The sequence below is a fragment of the Mesocricetus auratus genome, unplaced genomic scaffold, assembly GCF_017639785.1.
Source record: "Mesocricetus auratus isolate SY011 unplaced genomic scaffold, BCM_Maur_2.0 Super-Scaffold_4256, whole genome shotgun sequence".
Taxonomy (NCBI): Eukaryota; Metazoa; Chordata; class Mammalia; order Rodentia; family Cricetidae; genus Mesocricetus; species Mesocricetus auratus.
The window spans coordinates 88856940-88872571 of NW_024429182.1; the positions used below are offsets into that span (position 1 = coordinate 88856940).

General features: G+C 39.6%; 1 protein-coding gene across 4 annotated transcripts in view; it reads left to right on the forward strand.

Moving 5' to 3' along the window:
- The window catches only part of Sbf2 (SET binding factor 2), a 360275-nt gene that overhangs the window by 314446 nt on the left and 30197 nt on the right, over nt 1-15632 (forward strand). For 2 of the 4 annotated variants that reach the window (XM_040756376.1, XM_040756385.1), the window contains 5 exons: nt 3004-3078; nt 4254-4438; nt 8733-8909; nt 12011-12112; nt 12768-12953. In XM_040756376.1, the coding sequence (XP_040612310.1) occupies nt 3004-3078; nt 4254-4438; nt 8733-8909; nt 12011-12112; nt 12768-12953 (725 nt within the window). The remainder of the gene's footprint in view (nt 1-3003; nt 3079-4253; nt 4439-8732; nt 8910-12010; nt 12113-12767; nt 12954-15632) is intronic. The other 2 variants (XM_040756381.1, XM_040756391.1) reach the window with 1 other exon arrangement.

Consider the following 15632-nt stretch of genomic DNA (forward strand, 5'->3'; position numbering starts at 1 on the left):
TTTAAACTTTAAGATTCAAACAACTTCATTCTCATTTTCTCTTCAATGGATTTGAAGCAAGAAACAGTAAACTATATTTTTCCTTAGAGTCCTGGAATTTCTCCTCTCATAAAGTATTGCCAGATTTTTATAAATGTTTACAACTTACCCCTTCTGTGTATGATAGTACTGGTGGTTGAAGTTATGCCTCCTACATGCTAAGCAAGCACTTTACAGCTGAATTATAACCTCCCCTAACTTTCTGATGAACATTTAGACAGATTGCAGATCTTTTATCTCAAGTGCCATAGACCAGATGTTTTTGGCATCTTAGAGTGGCTTCTGTTTGGTTGGTTGGTTGGTTGGTTGGTTGGTTGGTTGGTTTTTGTTTTGTTTTAGATTGTAGGATATTTATACTTTAACATGCCAAGCATCCTACATCTAAAAATACAGAATCCAAAATCAGAAAGTTCATGATACCTAGATAGTTTAAATTGTCTCCCCATACCCCACTCTTGTATTTTTTTATAAACTTTAAGAACATTTTATTTATTCCCATATTTGGCCAGGTGGCCTGTAAGATAAATTTTGGTTTTAAAACCTTGTCTTTCCAGTTTATGACCCATTTTGTTAATATATGAAAATATAATTATTTCTGATTCCTTATCCAAGTATTTCTTGCTACAAATTTCTTTGTGAACTTATTACAGCTTTTGCTCTCAATCAGCTGCCCATCATGTGACTTTTAAGTGGGCCTCATTCTTTTACACCATCTCTTCATTGCCAAAGCCTCCCATAGCTCCCAGAGGCCAGTGATTAACTAGATATGCTGAGGTTCACTAGCACTTTCTCTGGTCCTAGAGCTGCTTTATGTATCTCTCATGTACATCTCTTCTGTGTAAAGTCACAGTGATGAACTCACTGTAGGGCAGTAAGTTTGGAAGTTTACATGACCAAGACAGGCAGATGTACATTCGTGTCAGGCAGGGCAAGACTAGATGTAGACATTGCACAGCCTGCCAGTTCTTCCTTAGGCCTCTTGCAAGTTCAGGTCTCCTCATTCCTTCTGAGGGCTGGGTACTACTTCTTTATCAGTCTGTAGTTACCCTGTATGAGAAGAGCCTCCTGTTTTTCTTCTTAGCCTCCTTTTTGCTCTTCTGTTTTCATATTCCTTTCTTTGACATACAGCGTTAACTTGGGATTTACCTCTTATATCCACTGTACACTTTTCCTGCTCTAACAAGCAGAACTAGAAATTGGCCAGCATCTTCTTTCAGATCACTTTGCGTTTAGTGTGCAAGTTGATGATTTTTTTTTTTGGTTTGGTTTGCTTTTTTTGTTTGTTTGTTTTTCAAGACAGGGTTTCTCTGTATAGCTTTGGAGGCTGTCCTAGAACTCGCTCTGTAGACCAGGCTGGCCTCGAACTCACCGAGATCCGCCTGCCTCTGATTCCTGAGTGTTGAGATTAAAGGCGTGCGCCACCACCCAGCAAGTTGATGGATTATAAGAAAGAGGATATATCCCCTTTTTTTTTTTTTAACAAAAGTCACTTTAAGAAAATGTGAAGATGTGAATAACATTGTTTTTTGGCTTTAAAGTTTATCCTTGAAGTAACTACTTTCAGGATAGAGATTTCAGCTATTTAAAATTAACTTTCCCAATTTTATATAGCAAACAGCAATCTAATTAGTGTTGAACCATTTCAGTGCAACATTGAGTGACTCTATCTATATCTCATGCACTGAACTAGCTGTAAGATCACATTGAAAGTAAGCTGTGCCCACCCTGGACCCAATTTACACATTGCTTTCCCTTCTCTCTGAAGTTTGGTCTGAGCAATGTAACCATATGTCCCAAATGAGGCATATCATTCCTTCACTGGCACAGTCCTCTTAGCCACTTCTGGACAGGTCCAAGGTCACTTGGATTCACAGGCCACTGTATATGGAAGGTTTATTTTATTTGAGAGGTTAAAGCAAGAGAATGAATGAATCCAAGTTTCAAGTTAGCTTGGGCACAGCATAAGGCTCTGTCTTGAAAGAGCTTCTGCAGCCTTTACTCAGGTGTCATTTGGCTACTACGGCCATTAGTGCCAAGGGAGTGAAATAGGAATGAACATCACTTTCAGGGAGTTTTATTATTCTAAGATTTATCATATTATGAGGTCATGCTTTATGCAATTTTGCATTGTAAAGCTAACAATGTTATTAGTAACTCTGAAAACAATTATTCCCATAATTGATTTGAATAGTTCTGTTTCTCAGAAAATGATATAACTACTCACCATTTTTGTTATTACCAGGTAAAGTTTGCCATGGTCACAAAACACTTGCTGTCTAAAGGGAAAAATATTACTCAAATCACAAAAGTATTATCTCAAATATTACCCATCATTTGGTGCAAATAAGAATTTGAGAGAAGCCATTTACTTCAACCATCACAGACTTGTATTGGTGGTATTAGGCATTGTCACAGGATCATGAATTTTTGCTGCTTGTAACTTTACTTATTTACAAAAAATAAATATAATTTCTGAATGCACAGGAGAAAAGATGCTGTATCAGTGCTTAATGCTGACTACAGAACATGCCCTCAGTTATCCCAAATGGTTGTTAGAGCTTCATTCTTCCCTTGCTCAGAGAACAAATATGTGAGGGCCAGTGTACTCCTAACATTGACACACATACCCTAAATTCCCTATGTTTTTATATAGAGTTATTTCTGACTGACAGTCTTCAAAACCTTGGTCCATTTGGTATAATTTTTTAGTGGCACTCTCTGCTGTGCTGTCCATTTCATTGCGCTTACAGTGTTTATAAACAGGTGCTGAGAATTATTTCAGTAGACAATCAGTTCATCGTTTTTGTTATTGGGAAGCTTTCTGTTTGTTAATTAATTCTGGTATTTACATTTTCCTCCTATGTTAACTTAACCTTAAAACTAAACATTCTTCTCTTACTCGATTGCTCTGATGTTTGCTGCTGTATACATTTCATTTCTTCTGTCTTTAACCTTACCTACCAGTGCATGGGTACAGAGACAAATGTGTCACTCAGTCAAATCCCAAATCTTCAGCTAAGGAAACAGTTCATAATCAAGGTACTGTATTATGTGTCCCAGTGTGTCACTTTTTAAAATCACCTTCATATGAAAGTAAATGCTACAAGTAACTTTACATGTTTTTCAAGTTATAGCCTTTAGTCTCATTTATATTATGAAATTCCTGTGATTCTATTTAAAAACCATTTGCCATGATGCCTAGGGAAAACTTACTGGTTACATAGAAGGACACCTTTGTTTTAAGTAGAAATCACCTTCCCTTTTCTTTTGAACTGGTCTATTAAGCTCCACAAATGCTGATAAAGAGAGAAGGTAACAGCATTATTGAGGCAATGTCCAGTCATTTAGAAACAGGGCTTGATTTATCACTGGGGAAAGATTCTGAAATAGCCTTTCCAGGTTTGCACAAGAAAAGCCAACTTTGAGAAGGTCTTTCACCCTGTATGAGAGGCTCTGCTGCTTTGAAGGTGCTGAAGGGCGAGATTTGAGAATTAGTATATGCCTCTGTGGATGCTTGATATTTTTCTAATTTATGTAAACTGGATCAGCTTATACAATAAGGCTCGTCTGTCTGCTTAGTGTGTAAGGACGTTCTCCTGAAAGATGTCTGCTTCTGACTGTATATTTTAAATAGTCCTAAATTAGTGAAATGCATATTAATAAATTTATAATTTCTTACTTTTTATGGATACTCTATAGTAGAATTCTTAGTTGTTTAAAGTTAGGTCATTTATTACTAAACCAAATATGCATTCTACACCCAGCCTCTGGCTTTAGATGGTTTAGGAAGTTTCTAGTTTATCTCATGATGTAGTTTCTTGTTGCACTGAGTAAAGAAGCAGAAGTGCTTTCCTCCTGTGAAGCCTAAGAGCTGCATAGAGACCCCGAGCTCAGGCTCCTTCCTTGTCTACTGCCACACTCTGCTCCCCTCACCACACACTCTGCTTATGCACCCGTACTCACTTTAAATATCAAGTTTATATCAGCATGAAATGATGGGAATGATTTCTTAAATTCTTCTAAATATAAGACAAAGTGATTTTAAACTACTACATCAAATAAGCTTTGTATTGCAAAAATTAAGTGGCAAATGATCATGATGATCCGTGGCTTACACTGATTACTTGATATTAGCACAAAAGCTGCCCCAGAGCATGCATCTTCCTCAGTGGCATTCCCACTTACCTCATTCAACTTTCTTGGCTTTTGTGAAGGCGTATGGGCAAGTCTTCGTTCCAGCACCCGTTTGATCAGCAGTCCAACATCCTTCATTGATGTTGGTGCCAGGCTGGCAGGCAAGGATCACTCAGCCTCCTTCAGTAACAACACCTACCTACAAAACCAGCTCTTGAAACGACAAGCCGCCCTTTACATATTTGGTGAAAAGTCACAACTAAGGGTAAGCTTTTTTTTTTCTCTCAAAAACATGGCAACCCAAAGGCAGCTTATGGACCCTATCACTAATTTTACTATAAAATTTTTATAGTATGATTCTTATTCTAGATGTAATAATCTCAAAAAAAAAAAACCTTAGTTCTAAACCAGGCATGGTGATGGTGCCATGCCTGTAATCTCAGTACTCAGGAAGTAGACAAAGGAGGATCAGGAGTTCAAGGGCAACCTCTACTATATGAAAATCTTGTCTTACAACACAGGCAAGGCTAGAAACATAACTCAGCCAGTAAAGCTCTGCTACATGAGCATGAGGACTTGAATTCCATTCCTAGTACCCATGTTAAACACTGGGATGGTTGTACATTCCTATAGTCTTAGCACTGGGAGGTAAAACAGGAAACCTCTGGAGCTCAACAGCTGGCCAGCAAGGCTCCAGTCCCAATAAAAGACCCTGTTTCAAAAAACAAAACAAGGTAGATGGGGTGAAGAGTTAGCTTAGCAGTTAAACTGCTTGACATGCAAAACAAGGACCCAGAAACCCACTTAATGATGGATGGGCATGCCAGCCTGCCTGTAGTTCCAGCCTGTCAAGGCAGAAGCAGGATTCCCAAAGCAAATTGACTAGCAAGACTAGCCATATTGGGAGCTCTGGTTGATTGAGAGACTCTGCCTCAATGAATAATGTAGGAGAGCAATTGAGCATGAATTCTGGCATTACTCTAAGCCTCCTCGTTTATATGTGTACTCACACACACATAAAAAATGGAAAAAGAGAAAGAAAAAAAAAGGTAGTTTCTTAGGAAGTACACCCAAGCCACCTTTGACCTCCATAAAAACCTATATGTGCAGGCTTGTTTGCCCTGCATATACACATATACCCATACAAAAGAACATGTGCACCAAGAAAGGTTTTATTTTTTAAATTAACTATTTGTACTTATACATACATATACATGTATGTGTCTTTGTATATGCATATTTTTGTGAATTAATGCATGTACATTTTATTAGCCAAGAGGATGAGTATTCATAGCCTTTTTTAAAAACACAAAGGCTATCGGGAAGTATGAATACAAAGGAGAAATAAGGCTTATTTAGACTGTATCCCCACTGTCTTCATTCGGTTCTCATAGGCATCTGTGCTTTATAAAACAAACAGCCTTTATCTCTGAATCACTGATACAGAGGATACTGGACTGTAACAATGCATTTGGAGGCAAGGGAAGACCTATATACATAGAGATATGGGTTTTGTGATCAGATAATTCAAAATATCAGCTGTTAATCAACTTTAGCCTGTTACTGTGCTAAAGGGCTTTACTATGTAAGATCTTATAAATTGTAAAAATAGTATTTGCCTCCAAAAATCAACAGTAATTTCTTAAAGTCAGTGTTTTCCAAGTCAAGCATTTGAAAAAAATGTTGAGCTGGCCCAGTGGGTAAAGGAATTTCTTGCCACAAAGTTTGATGACCTTCAGTCCCTAAAAGCCACCTAACGGGAGCACTAACAGCTCTAACCTCCAAACAGGTGTTGTGGCATGTGCTCACCCTGCCCTCCACACACACACAAAAAAAAAAACAAATAAATGAATGAATGTTTGTGGGGATTTTTGGTTTGGTTTAGTTGTTTGGTTTGGTTGTTTGATTTTTCAAGACAGGGTCTCTCTGTGTAGCAGTCCTGACTGCCCTAGAACTTACTTTGTAGACCACACTGGTCTCGAACTCAGAGATTCGCCTGTCTCAGCCCCCCAAGTGATAGGATTAAAGGCATGCGCCACCACCGCAAATAGATGTGATTTTTTTTTCAGCTGAAATAATGTTATTTCTGTCAACAAATACAAAGGAAGTTGAAGCATCTGTTAATTCAGAAATCTCCTCAAAGTCCAGCACTGAGCAATTCAGACACACCTTTGGCTGAACCAAGAGCGGAGGCTTCTGCAGGAACCCACTTGCTTAGCCCTTGCAATGCCAATGACTGAGTCATCTCTGCTGTAACAGGCTGGCATGGCTAATACTACCTAGACAGCTGCACCCAGTTAGTCACAGCCTGAGGGGTAAAGGGCATGAAACCTTTAGGTAATGCTCAGTTTTAAAATTTGCATACCTGTCTTCTGATACAGCAGTTAATTGTGTATCTAAAAAGTAGAACTCTTTTCAACAGTAATCAAAGATTGCCTGCACAGCATTCGTGGCACCAGTGACTTTTCCAGAACAGTCCTTCTACCTTTTGGCACACTTAATATGGCCTGAATTTCCTCCCAAGATTTGACTACCTGCATACTCACCTCTTCCATTCCCTTTCTGTATGAGGTCTCAGAATAGCCATATGATCATGTATAATTAGTAAGAAAGACAGACCACTTAGGATCTTTCCTTTCATCCTTCCCTTCCTCTTTTTCTTGCTTCTATCATTTATTAGTAAGTTTTATATTGCTATATCGTAGTTAGCATTTATGATTTTCAGTTACAACTACATATTTCATATCCCAACAAAGGAAGCATAAAGGGAATCAGACCCATGTCTCATGCTTGCAAGATAAGCACTTTACCAACTGAATCATTCCTGCAGTCCTCTTTTTAAAAAAGTATTTTGTTCTTTGAGACAGGGTCTCTATTATGTATTCCTGGATGCCCTAGAACTTGCTGTGTAGAATTCACAGAGATCCACCTGCCTCTGCCTCTCCAGTGTTGGAATTAAAGATATGCACCACAACACCTAGCCCCTCCTTTAGAACTTTAACTGGACTTTAACAACTAAAGTAATCAAAGTTAAACATCAAATGGATTGTGTGTGTGTGTGTCTTTTGCAGCAGTTTTTAACAATTTATTCTTATTTTATACACATTAGTGTTTTGATTGAATTTTTGTTTTGTGTTGGAAAAAACATGATCTAGTAGGTATCAAAGAAAGTGAGAAGAAGCTAAGAGGTCTTTTTAAGTCTTTAGAACTAGACAACCAGATTATCAAACTGAAATTGCATCCCTATGCCTGTGCCATTCTTTAATTATAAATATGAAGCTAAGAATGAAGTTCAGTTGATAGAGTGCTTACGTTGCATGCACAAAGCCCTGGGTTTGATCCCCTGCTCCACATGAACCAGGAATAATGACACATACCTATAATCCCAACAATTGGGAGCTAGAGGCAGGAGAATTAGAAGTTCAAGGTCATCTTCAGCTAGTAAGTTTTGAGGCCAACCTGGAATGCATGAGATCCTATCTTTAAATACATGAGAGAGACAGGTGGGGAGGAGGAAGGGAGGGAGGGAGGGAGAGAGAGAGAGAGAGAGAGAGAGAGAGAGAGAGAGAGAGAGAGAGAGAGAGAGAGAGAGAGAAAGAGAGAGGGAGGGAGAGGGAGAGGGAGAGAGGGAGAGACCCTTGCATGCAGCGCACAAGCAAAACTCATACCGCACATAATAAATTACATGTGAAATAAAGACATAAATGAAAGGGTACTCAAGTAAACATAAGTAATGCATGTTTCATGAAAAACATGACAAAGTTAGAAATCAAGAAGACTCACACTTTATTGTAGGTAAAATCTTAATAACTTAAAATGTAACCATATTGCTCCAAAGCTACACAGAGAAACACTGTCTCGAAAAACCAAAAAAAAGTAACCATATTGCAATGAGATCATGTTTACCCTTTGATACTTTCATAATGAATTTATTTCATTTATGTAATATCTTATTATGTAAATATGTTTATTCTACAGAATGTTATTGGTTCATTTCTGGAACCCCAACAGTATATTTTAACCTTCAGTTAACAATGTGCATTTTGGGAAATGAAGTGTGTGCTGTTGGATTAACTATGTTGTTCATTTGTCACTTGTTCTTTGTTTCTCCCTGAGACAGGTTTCTCTGTGAAGCCTTGGCTAAAATGGAACTCTGTAGACCAGGCTGGCCCACCTCTGCCTCCCAAGTGCTGAGACTAAATGTGTTCACCACCATGCCTAGCCATTCTTTCAAGTTATCAACTGTAGATTCATGGCCTTAGAATTGCCCTTTATTTGGTGTTAGATACTCCATCAACTTCAGCCTACTAGTCTCTTAAGTTCTCAGAATGACAGTATTTCTGAGCTAAGTAATCTACCCCTAAAAGGACTAGACTGGCCGTTCTGGGCAACCACTAAAGCCGGCTGCACTGTTGACATGAGAACCACACAAGACTGATCCTCTTGATCACTGAAGCTTTTGCAGCTATTTGGAATCAACTTGGTGTTCATTATTAAGGATTGCCCTGAGGAAAACTTTGTTCTTTTATCTACCTAATTCTCTGTATCTTCATATTCAGAGCTTCAAGGTAGAATTTGCTTTAAACTGTGAGTTTGTTCCTGTTGAATTCCATGAAATCCGACAAGTGAAAGCCAGTTTTAAGAAGCTGATGAGGGCTTGTGTCCCAAGCACCATCCCTACAGACTCGGAAGTGACATTCCTGAAGGCCCTGGGAGATTCTGAGTGGTTCCCACAGGTAACGTCAGGGAAAAGTTATCACCTACTCAGAGAACACCCCAAGTGGATATACAACCAGCATCTGAAAAGCCTGTATTTTCTTCCCTCCACTCCCCATTTTCTTCCTTTACCATACACCCTCTGTAAAGGCCTCTTAGTTCCAAGAAATAGTAGGACCTAAGTGTGAGGAGGGCTGATTCTTGATCACCTAGGTTTTTTTCTCTGTGTAATTGAAAGTGTGGCATATTGTGCAGAAATGTTTCTGATGTTCAGAAAGTCAGTCACATGTTTGCATGGATCTCCTGTGCTATTGTCAAGTCAGCAAGGATCCAGGACAAAAGGTGATTTCTGCATGACTCCACATGCCTTTCCCTCTGACTTTCTTACCTCCCATTTACTTCTGCCATTTTTATGTCTCTAGATTTTAGATTCACTCACATACCCGCCATCAGATACTAAATAGTCCAAACCTACCTACAGTCTGGGAAAACTAGGTATCCATCATCATTCAGTCAAATCACCCTAAAGATATTTCTAATTGAACTTTTATTGAGAAATTAATGGAAACGTGGTTTGCCAGCACACATATGCCTACATTTCTTCCAAACCACAGAAAGAAAGGTATTTATGACTTGCACATTATAGGCGGTAATTCCAGTTTGGCATAGAGCAGCATCTCTGCAGTCCTTCTGCTGTGTCTATTCTCATGTTCCTTCCTAACTACAGGAAACTCTAACCCTCTGATTTCTAGTTTCACAGTTTTTCTCCCAGCACCCTATCTATCTGTTTCTCCCAGTCCTGGAGAGCAAACCCAGGTCCCCATGTACGCTAGTGGATAGTGGATACATGCTAGCTTGAGTTACAGCTCCAGCTCCCCCAACTCCATGTCTAACCCTTCTCTGTCAATGAGAGAGTTATTTCTCTATCCCCAAGCTATGAGCCCCAGTCTCAAAATGTTCTCACCACCCATCTACATTTCTGATAGATTCTATGCACTGTTTCTTGCTAGAAAGTGGACCTGGGTAAAGCAAAGTACCAGTGAACTTCCCATGGGTACTCAAGAGCATGCTAAACTGCCTTAGGGTAGTGAACATATCCTGATACATGTTTACAGTCACTGCACATGTGGCTCTGTTTCTCTATAGTTTACATGCCTTAATAATATTCACTGCCCTGGGCACTGACAGCATTTCTTGGTGTCTTTACCATTTGCTTCAGGGACTATGAGAAATAACTCCCAGTGTTCTGTAACCAGAGAGGTTAGTATCTTCAGCAGCAGAATCTCACACATTATTTTTAAACATATTTACCTGGGCTAAAGAGATGGCCAAGCAGTTAAAAACATGTCCTATTCTTGCAGAGGACCCAAGTTCCTAGCACCCCTTTGTGTGACTTACAACTGCCAATGAATCCAGCTCTGGGAGTTCTGACCTTTGTCCCCACAAGCACTTTCATGCATGTGGCATGTAAACACACACACACACACACACACACACACACATACACACAAATGTAGTTACAAATAATAAAATTATCTTTTACAAAAATAAAAGTTGGAGAGATGGCTCAACACTTAAGTACACTCCCTACTCTTACACAGGACCCAGATTTGGTTCCCAGTGCCCACATGGTGGCTCACAGCTGCCTGTAACTCTTGTTCCAGAGGCTCCAATACTTCCTTTGACATCCATGGGCTCCTGCACACATGTGGTGTACATGCATACTACTCAAGCACATACACCACACATACTGCACACATGTGGTGTACATGCGTACTACTCAAGCATACACACACCACACATACTGCACACATGTGATGTACATGTGTACTACTCAAACATACATACCATACTCAAACATATTTTAAATAAGTAGGTCTTTAAAATATACTAATATTTAACTTGATTTGGCAAGAACTTTAAGTATTTAAACAGTCTGTGATTCTTTTGTCCAAGTGCTTCATCTCATTTTGTTTGATTCTCCAAGATTGATAGTAAGTCTGTCTTTTGCTTCTGATTAGCAAGTGATGCATTACAAGTCCCTACAGCGTTTGTAAGCTTTATAAATAATGGAGATTTTTAATGTCATCCGAAGTAAACTGGCCAGTATGCTAAAATATGTATGTGTGAACCATTCAGGACACAAGAGAAGGTTGTAAGAATATCATTACCAAGCTGTTTCTTGAAAGCCGGAATGTTTAGGGAAGGTAGAAGGCATTAGTAATACAAAGGAGCTTAATTTAGTCAGTGGTCATAGTTCATAATGCAGAGTAAACAAAATAATTAAGAAGCAACAGTATGGAGCTAGAGAGAGTTCAGTGGCTAAGAGCACTGGCTGCTCTTTCAGAGGACTTGAATTCAAATCTCAGCACCCACATGGCAACTCACAGCCACCAGTGCCCTCCATGGACACCAGGCACTCTAGTGGTACACAGACATAAATACAGAAAAAATACCCATATACGTAAAATACAATTAAATGATTTTTTAAAATGGTGTAATCAGTAGCCTCACTGGTCACAGCTGTTGCTTAGGGCTGACTGAAATGTGGAAAAACAGAACTCTGACCCTGGCCTCATAACTTCAATTATTTGAAAAGTAGTTGTGGGAATCGTCAGTCCTTCAGTGCCTATGAAATAGATTTATTGATACTAAAAAATAGGAAACATATTTCCATATCGGTCTCTATATTTCCACTCCCCTGCAAAATGTAATTCAGAAACTGCTGTTGTACCTTGAGAATTGTGCTATTTGTAAGATTGTAAAGTGCTTTGAAAAAAACAGCATCAAGTGCTACAGTAAACACTGTAAATCTAAAATTATTTTGAGGAAGCCAGTGGATAGAGGCATTTGTGCATGGGCCCAATGACCTGAATTTACCCCCTGATGCTTACAAGTTAACAAGAACTGACTCCCAGAAAGTGTCCTCTCACTTCCACACACACTCCACAGAACACACATGCCTGCACTTACACACAAATACACTTAAAAATAAGTAAGTGAACGAATAATTCTTACTTTTACTCTAATTACACAAATTATAGTAGGTATAAAACGTCAGATTCCCAATCAAAACAAAATGAAGTGCTTGCTCTAACTGTGGCCCTCTTTTCTCTCTTAGCTTCACAGGATAATGCAGCTGGCTTTGGTTGTGTCAGAAGTCCTGGAGAATGGGTCTTCAGTTTTGGTGTGTTTAGAAGAAGGCTGGGACATCACTACACAAGTAAACCATTACACATATTTTCCAATATTTTATATTTGTATTTCAATGTAGTTTTTACCTTTGGGATTATTTTATATAATGACTAATGTGTTTATGGACAGAGAAAGTCCCTGGCAAGTAAGTCATCAGGCAGCGCTACCCCTCCATAGCTTTGGGTCAAACATCAGACATTCCCATCCTTAGATACACAGATAAGCTTACAGCTAGAGCACTTGGCCAACAAGATGAGACATGGACTATCATTCCCTCCTTTCCACCATCCTTTCTCTAGGTCTCTCTCTCTCTAAGCCTATGTTTACTCCAGAAGGAAAAGAAAATTTGTGTGAATGTCAGCAACATTAAGACATTGACCTGCTCCTGCCAAAGAGTAGAATAGGTTAGAACTGAATGCCTAGTATCATAGTCAACAAACTAGCCAATTAAGGATTAAAATCTTACTTCTCTGAAAGAAAGCATGTAGCCAAAGTGAATTTGAGTTTTTTGTTTTTTACTGGAAAGTTTTTAAAATTCATTTGATTTTCCATCCTGAAGCAGCTAGTCAACAGATTTGCTGTTCAGGTAACTTTGCTTGTGAATTAGTTATCATCAAGAGGAAGTTCAAGAGTACTTTTTTAGTTCTAAAATTAATGAAGTATCCATCCTGCTCTTTACCTAGGTGACATCTCTGGTGCAGTTACTCAGTGATCCCTTCTATAGAACAATTGAAGGCTTCCGGATGTTGGTCGAAAAAGAGTGGCTCTCTTTTGGTCATAAGTTCAGTCAGCGCAGCAGCCTGGCCCTTAACTCTCAGGGCAGTGGTTTTGCTCCCATCTTCTTGCAATTCTTAGATTGTGTGCACCAGGTAAGTGAAGCAAGTTTAGAGTGACTTGACCTGAAGAACACACTGAGCTGTGCTGCCATGGCTCAGTCATAGGACAGGCTGGGAATGGAGAAGAAAATTTCAGTTTCTGAAATTAGCAATGTTGACCTGGCTGCTGTGCCAGCCTCCAGGTAAGGGAGTCAACACTGTAAATTACCATCTCCAAAGAAGAGAAGCAAAGTTGGGCATGTTCCCCAAAGTGTGGAATGCCACATATGATCTTCCCAGTTTGGGTGGGCTCTACCACATGTGTGGGCACAAGAGTTAGACCCTCATCCCTTGAGAAATAAATAGGCCCTGCCAGGCAAGCTGATGGGATTGAGAGCCGTGCTTAGTTCATGAAGTAACCAAACTACAGGTGATAAAGAGGCCATAGTGTGTAACCCAGGCAAATGCAGCCAGGGGAAGGGGAGAAAATAGTCCCCATCTCTTTCTATCTTCCTAGGCATGGAGTTAGACTCCCCTTGCTGGTTCCTTACTCAGGACTGGGATGAAGAATAGGGTGGCACTAAGCTTTCATCCTGAAGGAAAAAGTGGCCTTGGAAAAGTAGCGCTGATGCTGCGTCCTTGTTTCATCTACAGCACCACCCTGGGTAGATATGTAGGTGCTCCCATGTCAAAAACCGCAGTGAGCCTCTGCAGTAACTACTGGGAGGGAAAGTGGAGACAGTTTCAGAATGGAAAGTAGGTCTTCCGAAAAGTCCAGATTGGCATATGACTATATTTTGTTTTGTTTTTATTATGTTAATCATTTGCTTTTAAAATAATAGCTGTATTGAATTCTCATTTACATATCATACAGTTAACCCATTTTAAATGTTAAGTTCTATTTTTAGGACATTCACAGAGTTGCAAAACTATCACCACAGTTTTAACACTGTTTTACCACCCAGGAGACAGACACTCTGTAGCCACTAGCGGTGATTTTTCCATCCCCTTTACGGGCACACCACAGGACAGTGTCTGATTTCTCCTCTTGTTTGGGAAGAAGCTCTATACCACAGACTTAGCCCACCTGCCAAGCAGGATATGAAGCACTGGTAACAGGGGGAACTTACACTTTGAAACTCCTTGCAAGAAGTAGCATGTGTGTTCTCTGTTTGAATAGTAGCCTTTTTATTTGTATTCCTTTTGGCAAATAGATAAGGGAGATGTTTGGGGACAGTTGTGCTTACCTGAGGCCAGGGGAGAAAAACAGAGTCTCTTAGCTCTCATCTAGGTAGGTGTGAGGATTGGGACCTCCTCTGTATCCTAATTTCAATGGTGAAGACTCATATACATCATGACTAAAACTAATCAAACTGATACTTACACTGAAGAATTTAAAGAAAACCTTATATAATATTTACTTAAATAGGAAAAAGTTATGCTAACTGTAACATCTCAACATACTAGTCTGTAAAGAGAAGCTTTTTCCTTTGAGAGAAGCCTTCCCGCCAACCTGGTTCTAGAGCCGCATCAGTCCCAAATAAGCACACAGGAGGCTATATTAATTATGAAGCTGTTGGCCTTGCTTGTTTCTTACTTGCTAGCTCTGACTTAAGTAATTACCCCATAACTGTTAATCTAAGTATTTCTCTTACCGGAGAATAGTTCCGGGCTTCCTACCCCATGGCGGTTACATCTTGCCCTCTTGTGTTTCTCCTACCCAGAGTCCTTCTGGACTCCTAGTCCCTCCTATCTAGATTCCCTATTGGCCAGACAGTGCTTTATTGACAGATGCACAGGACTTCCCCAACATACTAGGGTTCAGAGAAAGGAAACAGCAGCAGTCTTCCAGCAAAGACCTGTAAAGCTGTGACCAGACAGACTGGGGAGCTTGGCTGTCACAGCATTAGGGCAAAAAATGAACCCATGACCCAGGCAGTAGACTGTTACTTTCCCATGCTATTTTCAGTCAGGTCTCTTCACTAACCAAATTGTGTCTAGAATTCTCAAGTTTAGGATTTGTCTAGAATGTTTTTCCAGAAACTAACCATCCAGTCTCTTACTCTGAAAAGAGTTATCATGACAACACCCCATTTCACCTTATGTACTGTTTGGGGCTTCTCTGTATCCTCAGCAGGGTTATTAGAGTCTGAAATCAGTTTCCTTCTGCAGGTTCCCCACTATAGCTTCCCTCTGCCAGCCACTCCCACTCTCCCTCAGTCTCCTCCTCTTCAGCACTCTGCTGAATTGGTTTTGGCCTGTTACTGTGTTATCTTTCTCTCCCTATTCCTTTTGTTTTACCTACCTTTAAAAGTGCTTTACTAGCCATAGTGATACACCATCTGTAATGCCAGCACTCAGAAGCAGAGGCAGGAGGATACCCACAAGTTACTCCAGGCCAGCCATGACTACATAGTGAAACTGTAACTTTAAGGGGGAAAGAAATTCTTTCTTTTCCTTTAATGTGGGACTATTTCAGAATTGTGAGGGTTTTTTTTTTTGTACCTAAATTTAGTTTGAGCTAAGTATACTGCTAAATGTGTTAAATCTTTGTGTTTATTTTACCAAATTCTGTATAGCTAAATAGTGTCAGTACTAACATTCATAATCAATGACTATCTAAAACATACTGTCCTCACAGATGGGAACGTCACTGAATCCCACATACAATAGTCCTTGCTTTGAATGCAATTCTGTTTTATTGATGAGGGTAAGACCTGAGAGTGCAACCTG